This window comes from Cupressus sempervirens, chromosome 7 (assembly GCF_028749045.1).
Source record: "Cupressus sempervirens isolate cs-2001-9-10 chromosome 7, ASM2874904v1, whole genome shotgun sequence".
In the NCBI taxonomy this organism is placed as follows: domain Eukaryota; kingdom Viridiplantae; phylum Streptophyta; class Pinopsida; order Cupressales; family Cupressaceae; genus Cupressus; species Cupressus sempervirens.
The window spans coordinates 546518574-546539267 of NC_143124.1; the positions used below are offsets into that span (position 1 = coordinate 546518574).

General features: G+C 39.5%; 2 protein-coding genes across 3 annotated transcripts in view; one reads left to right on the plus strand and one right to left on the minus strand.

Annotated features, from left to right (window-relative positions):
- LOC149547931 (Phosphoglycerate mutase family protein) overlaps window positions 1–20694 on the minus strand; it is a 245922-nt gene that overhangs the window by 142958 nt on the left and 82270 nt on the right. The window lies entirely within an intron of this gene.
- On the plus strand, window positions 10105–11755 carry LOC149547932 (uncharacterized). Its single transcript, XM_089794815.1, has 2 exons — window positions 10105–10859; window positions 10995–11755. Exons 1-2 carry the CDS (start codon window positions 10508–10510, stop codon window positions 11576–11578), a joined length of 936 nt encoding a protein of 311 aa, XP_089650941.1. The 5' UTR covers window positions 10105–10507; the 3' UTR covers window positions 11579–11755.

Here is a 20694-nt window from a genome sequence, read left to right on the forward strand (position 1 = left end):
TAATGAAATAAATACACGTAAGTTATAACAAGAACTACATTTATGGGAAAAAGTAGCTGTAAGAAACATAGACATTCTTAGCAAGGGAGGACTGCGAAACCATAGGCATTCATAGCAAGGGGTGAATGTCTATAAAAAGGCTACGGAAGTCTTTAAGCTTACAAAGTACATCCAGTTTATTATAAAATAATTAAAGTAAAAAGAATCATAAATGTTGACAAGAAAACAAATACCCAACACTAAATGTCAGAAAAACTAGAGAAGCTAAACCTAGATTTCAACCCCAAATTACATGATACAATTGCATTCCACATAGTTATTTGATGGAATGGACCCCTCATGTAATGTCCCTTTTTTTGCCAGCATCAGAGTTTGAGAGATTAGTCTATTATTGTGATCTTCGTAGGCTAATTATTGTGAACAGAGGGTCTTCTGATGCAGTGGCTTGGCTTGGAGGGTCTTGTCTTCTCCACAATTCAGTAAATTATAGGTTGGTCTTCGTGTGGCTAGGATTGGACTTAATTTGGGCTTAAATTTGCATAGTTACTATTTGCAGTAAGTTAGATATTGATTGAGATGGACTATTTCTATTTTTGGAAAGTGCATTTGATCACATGGAGAAATAATAGGTATGGCTCCTATTTCAGAGAACATATTTAAATGATGAGCATTTTGGGAGTTATTATATTTTTTAGTGGTCAAATTATTATTAAATTATGAAATGGTTTATTATAAAGTTATATTTTAACTTTATAACTTCACTTGAGGGTTGAGTCATCATTGGAGGGGGGCATTTATTTAATTAGTTATATGCCTAAGCGAAGTATTAAATGTTACTAAAAGAGTTGTTAAAGAAAGTTTCAAGAGCTGAGTTCTTTTGGGAAACTTTGGCAGTTTTAAAGTTGAGTTCTTTTGGAAAACTTTTGTCAACAAGGGATTATAAATATGAGCTCATTTCACTGGAAAAAGCATGCTTGAATATTTATTCACTTTTGTTGCCTTTGTGTCTTTTTTGAGATTCTGAATTTGATGCCCTTGCTGAGGTATAAGGGTTTGGAGCTGAGAAATACTGAGTAATTCCCACAGCTAAGGTATTGTGGAGAATTGTTCTGGTATTTGTGTACATATCACTGCTGAGGTATAGTGATTTTGCCTATACTATGAATTTTTGTGTATTCTCCTTACTGTGTTTCCTGTAGCTAGGAGAATTAACTGAGCTGGTGTATTCTGGAAGTACTTGTGAATTGGTCTGGGGAGTCTTTCATTACTGTTTTTGCTGTGGTTTGGAAGATAATTTCTGCTAAATTTCAATCTGCATTTTGTGACTAGGATCTAACATTAATATCACTGTCCTAGCGTGAGTTCTTGCTGCATTCATAACATCCAAATTTCTGCATACTGGTGTTTGAAATTATCTACGTTACAAGGTGTTGCCTCTGGTAAGGAATTCAAATGTTGCTAAATGTAATTACATTCAGTCCAGAACCTTGTTTGGTGGCATGAATCAGCTGCAAATCCCTGGTACTGTTCTAGTGCCATTTCCAGTATAATTTTAGGCCTGGTTATTGGAATTAATTGCCCATTCAAACATTGAGGTGAGCCTGCTACAGGAGCAGGCAAATTGGTAGCTGCTTGGTCACCATTTCCAGCATCAAAGGCTAATTGGAAGCAGCCTGCATGTTTTGTGTTTAAGGCCACATAACCTGATGCAGGCTGTGATCTGTTTATAAGGCACTAGTTGCATTATAAACTTCCTAATGTGGGTACTGAGGATCACTTGGGAGCTGGGCTATCATTGCATTATTATCCTACATTTCGTCCAGGTTCCAAATGCTATTGGTGTTTAATTTATGTAATCACAGTTATAGAATTGACATTTGTGCAAGGAAATCAAAATTGAGTTAAAAAGAGTTTGTTATAAATCAGAATTGGGTTTAAAAGAATTTGTTATTTCTTACAATAAATTATTTGCATTACAATAATTTTCCATTATCATTATTATCTAAAATTCAAAATGCAAAACACAAAGAAGGATGTATTCATTTGCAATCCATCAGCTATGCAGCAGAGTTGGTTCTGAGTTATTTTAGTGTTATTGAGATCACCTGCAAAGTGTTTGATGAAATGTCAGACAATTAAATAATCAAGAAAATTAGACTTTGTCAAGCTATAACCAATCAGGGTTATTATACCTTGATGGGACAAGAAGTTGATGAATATCATAGGAAACCAAGACTAGAATACATTGTTCCAACATGTGTACAAGCCTCAAGCTTGAACAACTAATAGCACCTAAATTAAAAGATCCTATTGTTTACCGTACTGGGTAAAGAAAATAATGCATATAGAGAATAGATGAGAACAGCGGATAAGAATAGGAGTACTCATTATATTCACATACACCAAGATATTACATTATGCTGAAAATAATGCATACAGACAATAGATGAGAACAGCCGTTAAGAATAGCAATACTCCTTATTATATTCGCATACGCCAAGATATTACATTATGCTTTTGATACTATGATGATTATAATGATCCCGAAGGGGGATATAAATACTATCCGAGAAACCTTCCCGAAGGTATTTGTCGGCCACATACAACATGTCGGCTACAATAGTAGAACCTTCCCGATACCGACAGAACATTCCCGATACACATACACAGCCTGTCGGCGAGACAGCATACATCCCGATACAAACAGAGTGCATCCTGATATAGACGGAATGCATCTTGATACACTAACGAGATACATCTTGATACACTAACAGGATACATCATGATACACTATTTACTGTCGACATCATCCCCCCAAAAAAGAAAAGTCGTTTCCTGACGACCACACAACAAAACTCAACAACTAACTACAACAAGATGGATCTGCTTCTGTCACATCATTTTCACATTCGTTCCGTGCCTAAACCAAATTGGTCTCCAACCCACATTGCATCTGTAGCCACTGTCTCCTTAGTCAAACTGACCTTGATAGCCACCTGTGTCGCTTTCTCTGCTTCCAACTTTGGGTCCACTAAGCCAGGTGTCGCTATACTGCCTTCAACTGGATGATCAACTCCTCCCGAGCTCTCCATGCATCCACCAAGACAGCTTCACAGCCAACACCTGCTCCAAATGCCTCAAAGCATATCACCCTTCTCGAAAGGCTTGCTCTGGTACACAGACACTCCATGCCTGTAGTAGCTCCAGGTCCCATCCACTGGTCATACTTCCCACAACTGATATCCGCAACGACTGGGGGTCTAGGGGGTAGCGCCCCTAGCAGGGTCGAGGGGCAACGCCCCAGATACAGGGTGGGGTCGAGGGGCAATGCCCCCCCTTGCCACCAAGACCAAATTAGCACTCTGAAACCCACACAAAAATGCATGGAACACACTATTTTTGCAATTTCTTCTAATCCCACAATATTTCTGGCAACCACTGATGCTTTCCCTTCCCTTTGGCATCATCCGATACTCATTCTGGACATTCATGATTTTTCGACGTTTTTTTTTTTTTTAGAAACCCTCCTGTCACCCTTCTTCTGGATCTGTAAGGTGGTCTTACAACCTCGTTGCCAATGTACAGCTATGCAATGGATTGCTTCTGCCATGGTCATACCGTCTTCCTGAAGGACTCTGTAATGTCGTATGCTTCACTTCCTCTTCATTTCTTCCTTACTGAACACCGTACTTCAGCCTTTGAAACCCATGACCACCATACGCTTAGTCCTGCATTTTAACTTCTAACACCGTACGCCATTGACAATGCACACTATGGCACCTACAATCGAGGTCATACGGCATTATAGCTTGTGGAAGACCGTACAACGATATGCCTTATATCTTGCTCAAAATGTGAAGGGATCATGCTGTACAGTGAATGCTAATTATCCTAGAACGCCGTACAGTACACGCTTGCCTTAGGAAATGTCGTATGGTAACACCTTCATGCCGTATGGTAGCATAATTTAGAATACTATGCAAACACCATGCCGTATAGTGATATACTAGGACTAACTGAGTTACAACTTGGAGCCGTACGGTGATTGACTGGAAACAGCGTACGGTGTCAATTTGTACTCCAATTGTGTCTGTACAATGACGAATGCCTTCAATGCTTCAGGAACAAATGACTTGTTTAATAGAATGGAAGCCATACAGGACTTATTTCCAATTCCAAGCTGTACAGTGGTATAAGTATGTTGCCGAATAGTGATGCAACCTTTCCACCGTACGGTGTTTGTTGCTCCTTCACAAAGCCGTATGGTCAATTGACTGTACGATGCTTTTCCCTTTTTTTTTTCCTTTTTTTTAAAATAACTCTATACAATATTTACATATATACAGTATTTACAGTCATTTCTCAGTTGTAAGTCCACGGAGGTGCATTACTTCTTTCATGGTAGACATTCAACTTCGACCTATTCACTACGTCGGCCACTTCCTTTCTGTCTAGCATCCATAGTTTTATTGCTCCATTATCATCCACTTCCCGAATCTGGTACAGCCTGACCCTTTTCACTTGGAACTTGCCTGGTTTGATCTCATTCCATCCGTCATACTTCAACACCAACTGCCCCGGTTGGAACTTGTTCAATTTCTGGTGTCTATCATGCCATGCTTTGTGCCTATTCTGTGTCACCTCTATGGCCCCTCATGCCTGCAATCGTCGCTCATCAAGTTTATTTAAGGTACACGATCTCTCCATCCAGTTTTCCATATCACCCAGTTTGTTGCCAAAGCTCGGTACCATGGACTCCGTCAGCTGCCCCTTATGGCCATCAATAACACCTCCACTCCGTACTGCTGCAACTTTTATTGAACCCTTCCTCTTTGTTTCCGGTGCAGACCGAATGATGTCTTCCTTGCTGCCGGCACCTTTCTGCTATATCTGTGGTTCAACATAACACTTTCTTTCTACGCGGTCATACGGTGGAATCTTCCCTTCTTCTAGGTTCATACTGTTTGTTCTTCCCTTCAGCTTCAGCCGTAACCGCCTTTCCTTCTTCTGCTTCTCTATATTCCTTCGGACATTCATTTCCTTCTTCTTTCTTATCTTCATCGACCCTTAACATATTACAGCTCGGAAAGAGCTCGTAATCCTCCATCTGCCAGTGAAAAAGGCCATTCAACGAGTCCAGATCGTCCTCACTCGACCCTCCTTCCAATCTCAATACTCCCTCTTCATCAGGTTCCATTCTCTTCTTCCCCTCGTCATCCTCTCCACCTTCGCCTTCAGAATCCGACGACGTTTTGCCTCCTCACCTACCATTTGTGTGTAGATCAATGACGTATTTCCGCCCTTTTCTTTCAAGTGATAAAGTATTTTTTTTCCAATCGTGTTTCGCCTTGGCTTGTATCAACCACCCCCGGCTCAGAATGGCATCGTATCCTTTTCACTTCAATGGGATCACAACGAAATCCAACAGGAACGGTTGTGTTCCAATTGTCACTGGTTGGGCTGTCAGGATTCCCAATGGCTTGATTCCATGTTGGTCAATTGTTAGCAACTGGAAGGTAGGTGGCCACAATGTCGACTGTCCCAACTTTTTCCAGGTATCCTCTGGTAGCACATAGACACCAAACCCTCCGTTCACAATCGTGTCTGTCAGCACAGTCCCGAGAATGCCCATTTTGACAACCACCGGATAGTGTCCGGATGAAAGAGCTAACAACATCGAGTCTTCCGCATTTGCGCCCCCTTGTTTCTCCTTTTCTTGTTCTGTTGGTTGCTTAGTAATCAGAACTATATTCGTGAGTGTCGTACGGAGTTGAGGCATAGTGAGTAATAGATCATTTATCCTGACGGGTACCTCAGCTTGCAATATTTGTCGTACGATGTTTTATTCTGCGTAGTTCCGTATGGAGGTACCAGGCGTGTCCTTCAAGTGTGTCGTTTTTGCCTGCGTTGCTTTCTGAATCTCTGCCCATGCTTCCTCCAGTCTCTTCTTTTCTTCTGTCAGATCCGAGTACACTTTCGCTTGCTTCCGCGTGATGGCCAGACCCTCTTCTTCATCCATCCCGGCAATAATCAAGTTTACTCCAGACTTCGGGCATTTAGCATCGTCATGATCGCCAAGTCCGCACCATCTACATAACAACTTCGGTGTGTTCACCGTTGTGCACTCTCGGGTGAAGTGACCCCACAGATTGCATGCGTGGCACTGAACTATCGGCCGGCTATTCGCATCATACTAGATTCGATTCCTCCCACCATTATTGTTGTTGCCACTATTGTTGTTGTTGTTTTGACCACACTGATTATTTATGTATCCTCCTAACGTGTCACCCTCTGTACTATTGTTCCCACTCCCTCCAGACGCGGACGCTTCCTATGTCAGGAACACTTGCTGCAGTGTTCTTGTTTTCAGGTTGAAAGGGCATTCCTTTATCGAATGTCCCATAATCTAGCAAATTTCACAAAATTGATCTTTCGGGCAGGATCCCTTCGTATGGTCTTCTTTCTTGCACTCCGTGCACCATAGCTCATTGCCCTTAGTCTTCTTGTTCATGTTCTTGAACTCCATCATCTGAATCATGTCCTTTTGGAGGGCGCGGACCTTCTTGCTGCTGCCTTCATCATCGCTACTATCTTCTCCTGAAGACGCGTCGTCATTTGAATTGGATGAACTATTCTTCTTCTTCTTCGCGATCTTCTGCTCACTTTCTAGGTTCATTGCCCGGTTGTACGCTTTAGTGTATATCGATGGTGGCACGATCTTCATCTTCTTCCGCAGCTTTGAGTGCAGGCCTTCAATGAACCATCTTTTTTGTAACCCATAAGCCGGCTTATTCTCCATCTTATTGATCAAGTCCTTCAACTTCCTCGCGAAGACTCGGACTGTTTCATTCTTCCCCTCCTTAGTATTGAATATCCGCTACAATTTCATTATCGTCGCGCAAGAGTTGAAATTTTGCGATATCTCCTTTTTAATGTTATCCCAACTGTTTAACTTTTGTGGATCAGTATCAGTAAACCAATCAATTGCCACCCCCTGTAGGGTTGCCGGAAATTGCCTCATCCATTCGTTTGTATCCGTTATGCCATTGGCCCTCAAAATCGTTTCACAGGTTTTACAATGTCGGATGGGATTAGCTGCTCCATCACCATCAAATTTAGGCACCTTCTCCTTTGGTCCTACCATTCTGACACCGACGCTTGGTATCCCGACACTGACGCTTGGTATCCCGATGCTGACGCTGTTTGGTGAAGAAAGGTCTCCATTCAACGAATCTGTCCCTTTTGGAAGTGTATCGTGGACAAAGAGGTCACTCCACACTCTTGCTCCCTCAGCACTCCGAACTGTGCGAGTCGGTTCTCTTCCGTCTGGATTCTCTTCCCTTGGTGAATACAAATTCAAAAACTCCTCCCTTGCTTCTTCCACCAATTCCACCCGCTATCGAGTCTCTTCCAACAATTCCTCCGCGCTTCTGTGTCCGTCGGCAGTCTTCTGAAACCTCCTATGTTCGGCTTGCTGTGCCAAAATTAGATTTCCTTGTGCTATGTGTATTTCATCCTTTTCCTTCAGCTTGTTCTTATTCTTGTTCAGCTGATTCGGCATTACTCTTCATTCACCTGTCTTTCCAAGTCCATTGGGCAACGGCGCCAAATGTTTACCGTACTGGGTAAAGAAAATAATGTATACAGATAATAGATGAGAGCAGCAAATAAGAATAGCAGTACTCATTATATTCGCATACGCCAAGATATTACATTATGCTTCTAATACTATGATGATTACAACGATCCCGAAGGGGGATATAAATACTATCCGAGGAACCTTCCCGAAGGTATCCGTCGGCCACATACAACATGTCGGCTACAATAGTAGAACCTTCCCGATACCGACAAAACATTCTCGATACACATACACACCCTATCGGCCTGACAGCATACATCCCGATACAGACAGAGTGCATCCTGATCAGAGTAACGAGAATCGCCATAAAATCGCCTGAATCGGCGATTCAACGATTAGATTCAGCAATGGCAATTTTTTTGGAGTCGGAAATCGCCATTGCCAATTTCTTCAGGTGAATCGCCTGAATCGCCGATTCAGGCGATTCATCCAAAAAATCGCATGAATTGCCTGGAAAAATCGGCATGAATCGCCCGCGGCCAATAAAGTATAGAGTTGTAAAATTTAAAAAAATTGCTTGTTTTTTTTACTTTGTTTTTGACCTATTCTCTTTGTTATAACCCTAAAGGGCCTTCTATTTGTTTAACATGAGTAGAAGAGAGAAAAAGTGAGAGAGAAGAAGAGAAAAGAAAAGCCATAGGTTTCTAACCGGCAAGAAGAAAGAGCACAAAAGAGATCAGCAATCCATTTGGGGAGGCCATCAATTGCATTGGGAGCATTAGGGAGCCAATCTCAACACTCCTCAACTCATTTGCAAGAGGTAAGTGCTCTTTTTTTTTTTGCATGTTAGTGTATTATGCATTTTTTGTTAAATTTTTTATAGTTTTCAAGATTTTTAGTTTAGATCTTGAATGTTCTTTATTTTTACTAAGTTGCAAACTAGGGTTTGTTGTTTTGTAGCTTTTATTAGCTTCAAACTTTGATATTTTACATATAAATTTTTATTGCAGCAGCCTTTGCTTTCATTTTTTGCAAATTCGCAATGGGTAGAAAAGATGAATGTTGGAAATATAACGAAGAGTTTCCTGGAAGAACCAAATATCAAACAAAATGTATTTTTTGTAAAGAAAAAATAACTTCTGGGGGTATTTATAGATTGAAATACCACATTGCTGCTATACCTGGACACGATGTTACAATTTGCACTCACCAAACTCCTGAGGCAAAACGCACTTGCTTAATGGCATTAGAAAAAATTGAAAAAGACAAAGCCAATAGGAAAATGCAACTTGAAGGGTTAAGGGGTATTGGCTCCCATGTTCCCGCATCCGCATCTACAGCCGCATCCACATCTGCATCTGCATCAGCTTCTGCATCTGTAGGTTGTGTTGAAAAGGGTTCTTCTAGGCCTCCTTTTTATCCTAGTTCTTCTGCTCGTGCTAGTGCTAGTCGGTCACATACTGAGACAGAGTCCCACACCAACCTATTGCAGCCTAGAGTGCGAAAAAACAGAATGGATAGTTACTTTGCGCCCCGCACTACTCCTGGTTCCCAACCCACGCTTGAGGGCATGGGTTTGAACAAGGAAATTCATGATGCTGCCAGAAAGGAGATATGCAAATTTTGGTACTTTTGCAACATTCCATTTATTGCAGCCAGGTAATTGATTCTTTTTTCGTTGTTTTCTTTAAAGTTAAAATTAAAAGTAAAAGTAAAACTTTAATTATATTTACTTGTTTTATAATTTGAGTCTTTGACATCTAAATTTTTATTTGTGACAGGGCTCCTTATTGGCAGAACATGATAGATGCGGTTGCTATTTGTGGTCCGGGGTTTAAAGCCCCAACTGAGGCTGAGTTGAGCGGATACCTCTTGGATGAGATGGTAGAGGACATGAGGGTTGAGCTCGAGGAGAACCAAAAGGAGTGGATTGCAAAGGGTTGCACCATCATGACTGATGGTTGGACAGATAGGAGGAATAGAACACTCCTTAATTTTCTTGTATCCTGTGGAGGTAATTGATCATTCTACTTTCCTGCATACATAATTGTAAATTTTGATTTGTTGAATGCTAATTTGTTGATGATCCATTTAATTTTAATATTCTAATTCGTTGTTTTGTTACTTGTAGGATATATTATGTTCATCAAATCCATTGATGCTTCCGCACATGTAAAAAATGCCACATACTTATGTGAGGCTATTGAGGAAGTCATAGCAGAGGTGAGAGAACAAAATGTGATCCAGGTGGTGACAGATAATGCAGCAAGTTATGTTGCTGCAGGTAAACTTTTAACTTTTCAAGTTTTGAAAATAAATTTATTTGAATTTTGAAATTTGAATTTCTAATTGACTTAAAATTGTTGTAGGTAAACTTTTGATGGAGAGGCACCCCACCATATTTTGGTCCCCTTGTGCGGCACATTGTATTGACCTCATGTTGGAGGAAATTGGCAAACTTGAGTTTGTCAAGTCATGTGTGGAAAGGGCAAAAAACATATGAAAATCCATTTATAATCATTCATTTGTCCTTAGCACAATGAGGAAGTACACAGAAGGCAAAGAGTTAGCTCGCCCAGGTATCACGAGGTTTGCCTCGAATTTCATCACCTTGCAGTCCTTGTTGACATCAAGGGATGAATTGAGGAGCATGTTTGTTGGGCGGGAGCGGATTTCCTCTTCCTATGCTACGACCACTGTAGGGATAGATGTGGCGGATTGCATATTTGATGAGGATGGTTTTTGGAAACCCGCTAGAGAAATCTTGCAGGTAAATTTATTGCAATTTAACATTTAGTATTTTACTTTTACTTTAAGTTATATTATTTTATATTTAAGTTTTGACTCAAGTTTTTTGTTTTACTTTATATGTAGGTCACTGAGCCCCTTGTAGCTTTGCTACGAACTGCTGATGGGGAGAAGCCCTCTATGGGCTACATTTATGAGGGCATGGATAGGGCCAAGGAGGCCATCAGAGCCCAATATGCAGGAGTGCAGGAGAGGTATGGCCCTATTTGGGACATCATCGATAGGAGATGGCAGAATCAGCTCCATCGACCCATCCATGCAGCAGCTTACTTTTTGAATTCGGCATATCGTTTCCGTCCTGAGTTCAAGGCGGATGCGGAGGTTCTCACTGGCTTATACACAGTGATTCAGAGGTTGAGTAGCGATGAAGATAGCGCTGCTGCGATTGTTGAGCTAGACCAATTCAACAATAAAGAGGGGCCACTTTTCTCTGGCAGGATGGCCATAAATGCTCAGACAACACTACAGCCAGGTAAAAATTAAATAATATATTCAATGTTCATGAATCTAGATTCTAATCTTAAAGTTGATTATGTAATTTTAGAGTTAACTTGTAATTTGTAAATGAGACTAATTGTTTCTATTTTCAATTTTTCCCTTATTGCAGACAGATGGTGGCAAATGTTTGGGGCCACAACCCCAAAACTTCAAAAAATTGCCATTCGTATTCTGAGTCAGCCAAGCAGCGCTTCTGGATGTGAGCGCAGTTGGTCCATGTTCGAGCACATCCATTCGAAGAGGAGAAACAGGTTGACAGTGCAGAAGTTGAATGATATTGTCTTTGTTCATTACAACCTCCGTCTTAGGATCAGACAGATTTTGGGCACTGACTCCTCTCCGATCATTCTGGAGGAGATTGATCCAGAATCAGAGTGGCTCACAGAGGTTGTGGATCCAGTCTTCACTGAGGAAGACCGTGTGTGGGTTGACCAGGTGGATATAGAGGCTGAGGCAGCTAAAGCACATTCTTCAGGCATTGGTAGACGCACACATGCACGCACAGGCACAGGCCCTAGCGACGTTCATGAGCCCATCTTACATGCGGGAGATATGGCTCGGCAGTCCTCTAGGACCTACATTAGACGCCTTGCTACTAGGCAGACTGGATACTCAGAGGCTGAGGCTGAGGCTGCAGCCGAGCTTCAGGATGATGTTGAGGATGATGACGATGACTATGAGTCTGAGGCTTGAGCTGGAGCCTTGTTTTTATATTTTGTTTACAGATATTGATACTGAATCATTGATAGACATATGTTTCAAACTTTCATGGATCTTCATCTTAGATTCTTACATACATTTATGATTTGATGTCTTATGGATCATCTTACATACATTCTATGATTTAAATCATTGTGATCATTTGATTTCTATTTACTTCAGCTAGCCTACAATTTGCATTTTAGATAACATAGTTACATATGTGATGGATTTTATGTTCCATGTTTATGTATGTTAAGTTTTAACTTCTATTTGATGATGTTATAGTGTGTTTAAGTTATATTCAATAAAGGGTGCATGAAATAAGTTTTAAATTGTTAAAATCTTTAAATTTAAAGGGTTTTTTCAAATTTGCCGATTCATCGCCGATTCATTGCCGATTCACGATTCGATTCGGCCTTGCCGATTCCGATTCTTGTTACTTTGATCCTGATATAGACGGAATGCATCCTAATACACTAACGGGATACATCCTGATACACTAACGGGATACATCCTAAGACACTATTTATTGTCAACGCCTATTGACGATTTGATAATGTTCTGGGAAGATATCAATGGGTAATGAGGTTATGTTGGAAAGTCCTAGGTAGAAACAAGGTACTTTCTCTACAGCCTATCCAATCAACCAACATAGATGACCTTTTCAATGTAAGGAATGAAAAATCGATAGTGAATTTTCATGACCCAATTTTCTATTCTTGATGGTCAAAAGAAGATCTATGGTGCCAGGACACATGTATTAGGATAGTTTATCAATGGAGTGTACAAGGATCTATTGTAACCAGAGGGTGATGGTTTTAATCAGGTGATAGGATGTACCTAATCTAGTAGCTCTAGAATTTCCCTATAAGCTCTTGTGCCTACATGAGACAACTTCATGAATAAGATTAGATACATATAACAAAGTAGGAAGGGGCATACTAATGATAAAACCTAGCATCAAGCGTTACTTCATAGAATGGACATAATAATCACTTGAGATATGGGTACAATTATGGGACGAGAATGTGGATGCCACTTCAAATCAGGGTACCATGTAAGTGATCAAGGGTCTAGCTATGTTTTATATAACCATACTCACCAAAGATTTGGCTATAACGAGACATGCAAGGCATACCTCCCTATACTAGAGTCTCCCAATGACTTTCGAGTGATATCCAAAGGAGAAATAAACAAAAATTTACATAGTACTTCCACTCAATAAAATTTTGAATCACTTATTTTAGTTATTTACATCTTTGTTCTCATCTATAGATGCCCCTATACCATTCATAAACAATGATATTTGTAATACCTAAGGGTGAAGATAACGTTTCTAGATAGTTACATGCAAAGGTGGGTGGTTTGAGTTTTCAACCATTTGCTCTCATACTTAACATTTTGGTTGAACAACCATCTAATGGCATAGCCATACAATGAAGCATTCATTGTTGATGGAAAACCCCTTCCAGTGGTAAGCACCATAGCTAAAAAAAGACAAAAAGCTTGTCAAAACACAAGTACTTGTGTTGCTAGTGATATGGCAAGTTTCTCATGCCATTACTCATCACCAAGTCAAACCCCAAAAACATGTCACTTTCTATGAAAAAACTTGCAAATTTTTCAATTTTTCTTGTCAAAAACACCATCATTAAATTTACAACAATGTAAATAGATGCCACTTTGTTTAGGTTTTCGCCACACGAGTAGGGTTTTTAGCAAAGATGACAGTATTCACGAGAAATGCAACTAACTTTTCATATGTTTTCTTTCTAGTTTGTAATTTGCATTGCTTCAAATGCTTGGTTCACAAAAGTTTGTCAAACATTGTTCTTCAAAAAATTTATATACTAGCATTTGCATCATGGTGTGCAATTGGTACGCCAAAGAGGTGTGGATGGTCAATTAGGAAAAATATTGATCTATTTCTTACATACATTTGTGCTCATGAGGTCAATTGGTAGACCATTCAACAAATAATGTTTGTGGAACAATTGTTTCGATGAAAAAGTGATAGTCTGAAATTAGCTATGCATCAAAACAATTGAAACGAAACCTCTGAATGAGCATAATCAAACTCCAACACCAATAGCCTTATATTATGTTTGCAATAGAGAAGATATACATAACAAACATAGAGATCCTATGAAAGAGAGGGAAATACATCCAACAAAATCCTCTTCCATGATTTTAGGGTGGATACCATACCCTATTATTTATGTGACCCCTTTGTAACCCTAATACAACCAAGTAGGTATTCCAACCTTAAGCTGATACTTAGAAGCTACTGGGTTAAGTATGTTAGATGTTGTAAGATCCTCTCATGTTTACCTTTCTGCTTATGTGGGTGTGGTACCGCATTAGGTGTATGTGTAGAGGTACTTATCTAATGTATTATAGTGGACTATTCATGATGACTTTATATTTCAAGGCGTGATGATTCTATGGATGACTCGTACAATTATACTTGATAGACATTAATGTGGTTTCTATGGATAAAGGATAAAGGAAGGAGTGGTTGGTGAATCACCAACATCATGAATGCTCACACTATCTTCAATATGTTGTTGGATAAAAAATGAAGACACCTCATGTGGAACGTAGGGTAATGTACATTCTCCCCACTCATCTACTAATAACTCATTCACCCCTAAAGGCCAAATAGAATCAGCAAATGTACTACTAACATCCATAGGCAAATTATTAATAGTTGGACTATACCAACAAGTGAAATCATCAATCAACAAGTAGGCCATGGCCATCTCATAAGTGTTGGGTGATAAAACTCTGGGTAAGCTGAAAAATCCCTCAGAGTATGCTAAGGATAAACCTGAACTTCCTACTCCACCATAAGTACTCTCGCTTCTCCACCATAAGTACTCTCGCTTATGTCAAAGTCTTCGTAAAAGGATGGTTCACCATTAATTGAAATCTTTGAATTATCCTCACTGGTTGTATCACTAACCATGCACTCATGTGAAGATGTACAGTCATAAAAATTAGAATTTCCAGACTCAACTTGCTGATCCATAGAATTCTTTTCATCATAGAAAGTCTCAAACGGGGAACACGTGATTGAATTATGTTGTTTGCTTTCACATCTACCTACTTTATGAATTTTTTCAATGATTTGTGTGATTTCTTGTGCCCTTGAACCACTGATATCTTCTTCATAAGTGGCTGCCCCACTCGTTTGATTTTCAAGTTTGTAGATAGTATAATGTGTTAAGCTCAATTGAAGGCATAGCTCATCTACCTTACTCTCCTTGTCCCTTCCAAATTTTATTGCTAGATCTCTATCCATTAATAGTTGTAAGTACTCATATTTTATCATTTTCAAAGTTTCAAAAATAGTATGTAAAAGAGGACTTGTGACACCACATACATTCCCATGCCTCTCTTCTATCACAATCTTCTGCATGAGATCCTCAATCAAATTGGAAGAATCATCCATCCTTGTCAACACTTGGACAATCTTGTCCTCTTTGACCAAAATCATATCCAATAAGTCGAGTGATAATGGTTTTTGACCATCTCCTTCAAACACAAGTGGGCTGCTCTCCATAGAATTTTCTAATTTTGCATCACTTAGTGGAACAACATTTTTAGATATGTCCTCTAACTCAACGCGTACTATATCATCTATCCTACCAACATTGCGGTCCATTTGCTCCTCCTTAAAACTTGACATAATTTCTAGCCTAGTATCATCATAAAATTCATCCAAGTTGATTTCCATGTCCCCAAATAAGATGATGGTGTTTTCCCTGTCTAAATAAGATGGGGAGTTACCAACGTTGGCGGTTTGGTCAACTCTTCTACCTGGGCCATCAATATGCTCATTAGAAGGACCAGTGTAAACAGCTCCATAAGATACTTCTGTCTCTCAATTACCCATTAGTATACTTGAGCCATCATTAGTATTTTGCATATTATCCGTACTATTATCAAGTTGATTGGTATCTTCCCTATACAAATTTCTGTAACTATCCTCTACAAGGAGATTTTGAGCCAAATCATAGCATTTGTTTATTATCATATCTGTCTTGTTTTGCAGCTCTAGCTGAAGGTCCACATAATCAATGAAAGAAAGTTTTTTTTGAAGCTTTGATGAAAATTTGTTATAATCACCGTACAATCTCTTCACTTCAGTTTTACATTCATAAGGATCTTTGACTTGCCCATCACGAGTGTACCTTGAACTCTTATTCTTTTGAAGATCTGGTAGCCATGATTTGTGTCTTCAACAATTCCCGTCTTCTATACCTGTACTGAAAGACTGATCAAGATTATGCCTCCAGCTTAATGCCAATCACTGTAACAACTTCCCAATTTCTGACCAATAATTTGGTCAACTTAAAGCTACAATCTGACTGCCAATTGTTGCTAAACTCTAAACGTAGAAGGTATTTCGTCAAACTGCTGTAATAAACTTCACAATTCTATCTAACCTGAACAGAGAGTTTAAATGTTTTTTGTAGGAATTTGATCAAACACTTGGTGTACATTCTTTGATGTTTGTATGGCTTGCAAAGCATAAAAAAAAAATGCCAAGGTAATATGGCTGGTTGATGATCTTTAACTGGGCTTTTTTTCTTGCCTCACACCTATGCAAGGAAAATGTCATTGAAACCTTTGATCTGCTCCACGCATACAACCTAGTCAACCTTCTTGATTTCCATCCAACCTGCTGCCGGCAACAATATGGTCTCAAACCATGGGGAGTATGCAATCTGCCTGGAGTTATTCGTTTCTCCTACTTGCTGAAATGAAATTTGTACATGTCTCTTAGCTGACTACCCACTCAGAATATCTCATGCTATCTTAAGATGCACATCCAGAATCTTTCTAAAATAGGAAGAGCCATAATGAAGAGTCTGCAGTTCAAAGTTCCAAGAAATAATCTTTCCACTAGCTGAGGATGCCACAATAAGGAAGATATTTGTTTGCCACTATAATAAACTGGTGCTTAAATTTAGATCAAGTGTTGAATGTATGGCTGAGGAGGAATTTCATCAAACAGTTCTCAAGCAACCAATTAATGCACTGATAACACTGGAAACAAACTTCGCTAGTTTATCTAATATCATTATAAACTAGTTAAGACATTCCATCAAACACTTGACATTAAACTCAGTCCTTCATTCTATAAGCAACTGTGAAAATGTTATGATCTTACTAATTGCAGGACATTATGAATAAATATAATCAATAACCTCCCGGATTTTCACCAAATAATAATCAGATAGAGTTTTATCTCAAGGTTCATGCCCAAAACGTTTACTACAGTGGGGAGGTATTGCTTCAGACTGAACACAGTGTAAGCCTGAGAAATAACAAACAGCATGAATTGTTTATGTGAGAGAGTTAGGCACAGACCCATGACCCTATTGCCGGGCTTGTAGATTAGTCTGGTTCTGTAGTGGGGAATATATCACATCTACCCCAAGCATCCAGTTGGTTGCCTTCACAGATCAATGGTATTAATCTTGCAAAGCCTACGTTTGGAATTCTCCAGCTCTCACGATAATGTCTTCACTCACTGCCGCGGCTAAGAAAGATGTAAGATGTTTCCTTTAACACCAGATACAACTCGTGCTCCCTTGTTTCACCTTGGCGATTTGAAATATGATGGCGTGTAACCTAGGATTTATGTTGCGTTAGAAAATTATGGAGAGGGGTAACCCTTCGGTCGTGGTTCCTTACTGAAAGTGAATACTCGCAACTGACTATTATGTTGGTGCTACATTGACCTGCACTGTATCAATCACCATCTATCCGCCCTTCAAAGATATCTAATGACTTCTGGCATCTGTAAGCGAGTGCGGCTACAGTCTAACGAATGCCAACACGTCTACAACTTTTCGTTTGCTACCAACCCGTACGCCATCCAAGGAAAGTCACGGGCCCTAGCCATGTTCACTCTACTAATACAGACAGCTCCATACCACCCGAAGTTCTTCTATGTCGTCCCAGCAATGGAAGCGTGATACAAGGAAAGAGACGTCTTTGCTGTCCTACCTTTTACCCGATTCTGCAGGTATTTTCGATTCACTCTGTGGCTTGTGGTAAGAAATAAAGCAACATGCCCCTCGGAAAATGGCTTCAAACTAACCGAAATGATGCCAAACAGTGTCACCTACAGTTTATCATGGGAGCTCGGCCCTGTATTGTTGCCTCCAAAACTCAACTTCTAGAATCATGCTTGACCTATTACTCCACTAGAAATCACTGCGAACTTCAATAATAACTTCTCACATTAACATTCCATGGTGAAACTAAACTGATCTCACTTCAATGAGAGGTTGGGTTTTCGCCCAATTTCTAGCACAAATTTCCAAGGTTTTTCGTCCTCAAAAATAAACCAATCACCTTAAGTAACCAGAAATATGGATTATATTTCGCAAAATCTTCTTGAGTCTACAAAATACTAGGCTTATTTTCTGGTAAACAATATTGCAGAAGAAAGCTCCTTTTTATCACAACTCTGCAGATTTTCTGTAAAATACTGCAACTAGACAAAACTATATGATGTACCTCTGCAACTTGAATCTGAAGGAAAACCTCATACGCTGCTAAAACTCCGTAACAAATAATATTTAGAAAATCTCTTCAAAACACTTCTCACTTGATCCAAATACCTCACAAGCTAGCAAAATGCTATGCTCTGATACCACTGTAACATACCTTTCTAGATATTTTTCCAAAATCCCGTGATATAAAAGTGCAGATTTAAATCCGAATAGTAAACCAATATTCAATATAAATTCCATAATTTAAATCGATTTCTAATCAGCAGATTTACATGCAATAAAACTTAGAAAAGCTTGTTTATTCCTCCAATATTCAGAAAACACATATATATACCAGGAGTTAACTCAGATAACCATCAAATGCGCTACTGTATTATACAACAGCAATTCAATAACATGCAAATATCCAAATGATCCAATCTTACAAACAGTAAAAATAGTCAGATTGGCAAATGTAAATAAAACCTATAAGGAGGCTAGGTTTGTGTTCAACCTCCAAAGCTTCTTCAAGGGTTTGCATCCTTGAAGAGATAACCAGTAACTGTTTCCAACTCCCAACTTAATATTTGTTTTAAATATTGTAATCTTCATATGTTCCCATGTGGAGCCCATTGTACCTTTATCACTTTTCCCAATGTGATGCATGCTCTTTTAAGCAATGTGGGATAAAACACATTTTTTGTCCTTTAGTCACTTAAGTGAACATAGTACCTTTTTAAAAATAAAATGACAAATTAGATAAACTTTAATAGTCACTTAGTTAGTAAACCATATAGTCATCGGGCATTAAAATAACTGACCAAATGAACTCAGATAAGCATGTGCAATAGCTCGTTGGAAAGCTCTCAGCGAGACGCTTCCAAACCAACACTGAAGTACTGAAAATACTGTACTCTATTTACTTACTAAAAATAGTAAGCATTCAGACAACCTGCCAAAACCACTCTGATGGGTTTGAAACTGGAAATGTCTAGGCCAAACCTCAAACTGAACCTTGTAAAGAACCTTTTCGCCCCAAAACCTAGGCGGAGTGAGCTGGCAACACAAAATTATAATGTCCCAGAAAAAGGGGACATTACAGTCCTCCTACGAGTACGCCTAAGACAAGTCATGGAACACTCTAGAGACATCCTCTCTCCGTGTGTCCGAGGCTGAACCTCTAGGGCATCCTCATCTTCATCCTCGCCACATAATCCTCATCATCAAACTCGGATCCCTTACTCCTAGCCTCCCATACTCCTGGCCTCAGGGTCCTGCACTCGGTCTCCTCACGCTTTAGCCTCCTCGACTGCGATCGCTATTGCCTCTGCCTCCCAATCCACCTGATCAACCCACTCTACGTGTTCATCACTGAAGATAGGATCAGCAATCTCTGTGTTACAGTCTGGATATCGATCAACAATCTATAATACAATCGGTGATGTATCGATGCCCTAGATCTATCTATGGCGAAGGCAAAGATTGTAATTTGGACCTCTTTGAATTTTGGCCAAAAAATGGAAATGCAAGCTTGTAGAAGCCTCCTCCAAATGCTTCCTTTAGCTCCCTCAGTGCTTAAGTGCAAGCTACAAAGCTGCACAAACAATCAACAATCCATATGGAAGAGCCAACTAGTTTGCTAATTTCTCTCTGAAAACCCCAATACTCTTCTCTAACTCTTTTCTCTCTATCACAAGTATTAGCAAAGGATGGAATGACCTTTCTAGGTCAAATAGATGTTATAAAAAGCACAAACAATTCACTTAACCCTTTTATTTTATAATTTTTTGCACTTTGAGTCTTGTTGTCGACGAGAGTCCAGAGCCTACAACTTGGCAAGTCAAGAGAGTCCCTAGACTCAACGAATCCATGGTGACTCTGCCGAATCCGAGGCCAAAGCAAATTCCTCATTTTGATGGACTATGGTTCTAACTCGCCGAGTCTTGCTCTAACTCACAAAGTCCTGTAACTATGATATATGTGTGTGTGTTTATATGTATACATATACATATCTACATATATACATATTTATGTGTATATATATACATTGGGAGCTAGGGGGATGGAATTGGTGTTTGTGTAGATTCTTAATCTAAAATTTACTGCCCTACACCGACGTCTAGAGTAGTGAGCTTGCGGAGATCAGTGTTTGTCTTTCATAGTTAGCTCTTTCAGTCTCAATAATCTAAATATTTTTACCGATTAGCTTGCTTGAGTTATTTACATTTTCATTCATTTGAGCATATTAGTCCTTCATTGTTTTTAATTTATTCACATCAAACACTTGAATGATATAGAATTGTGTCCAACAATTATCACATTTGATCCTCCCCCCACTCTATATGCTAGTTGAAGTTACGTGGACAAAGAGAATTTGACACTTGAACTAGGGGACAAGTCCTCGCTCGAACTTTCTCCTGAAAGATGGAAAAAAGGACTTCTAATCAACTATAGCATGCTTCAAGATATTAGGGAAGTTGGCATGGTTGTCTTGGGATGGGGCAGGCGCAGGCTAGGTGGATGTTATTGTATTGGATACTGCTTGAGCGTGCAACATATTCACCGATTCAAGGAATTGTAGATATCTAGCACAGT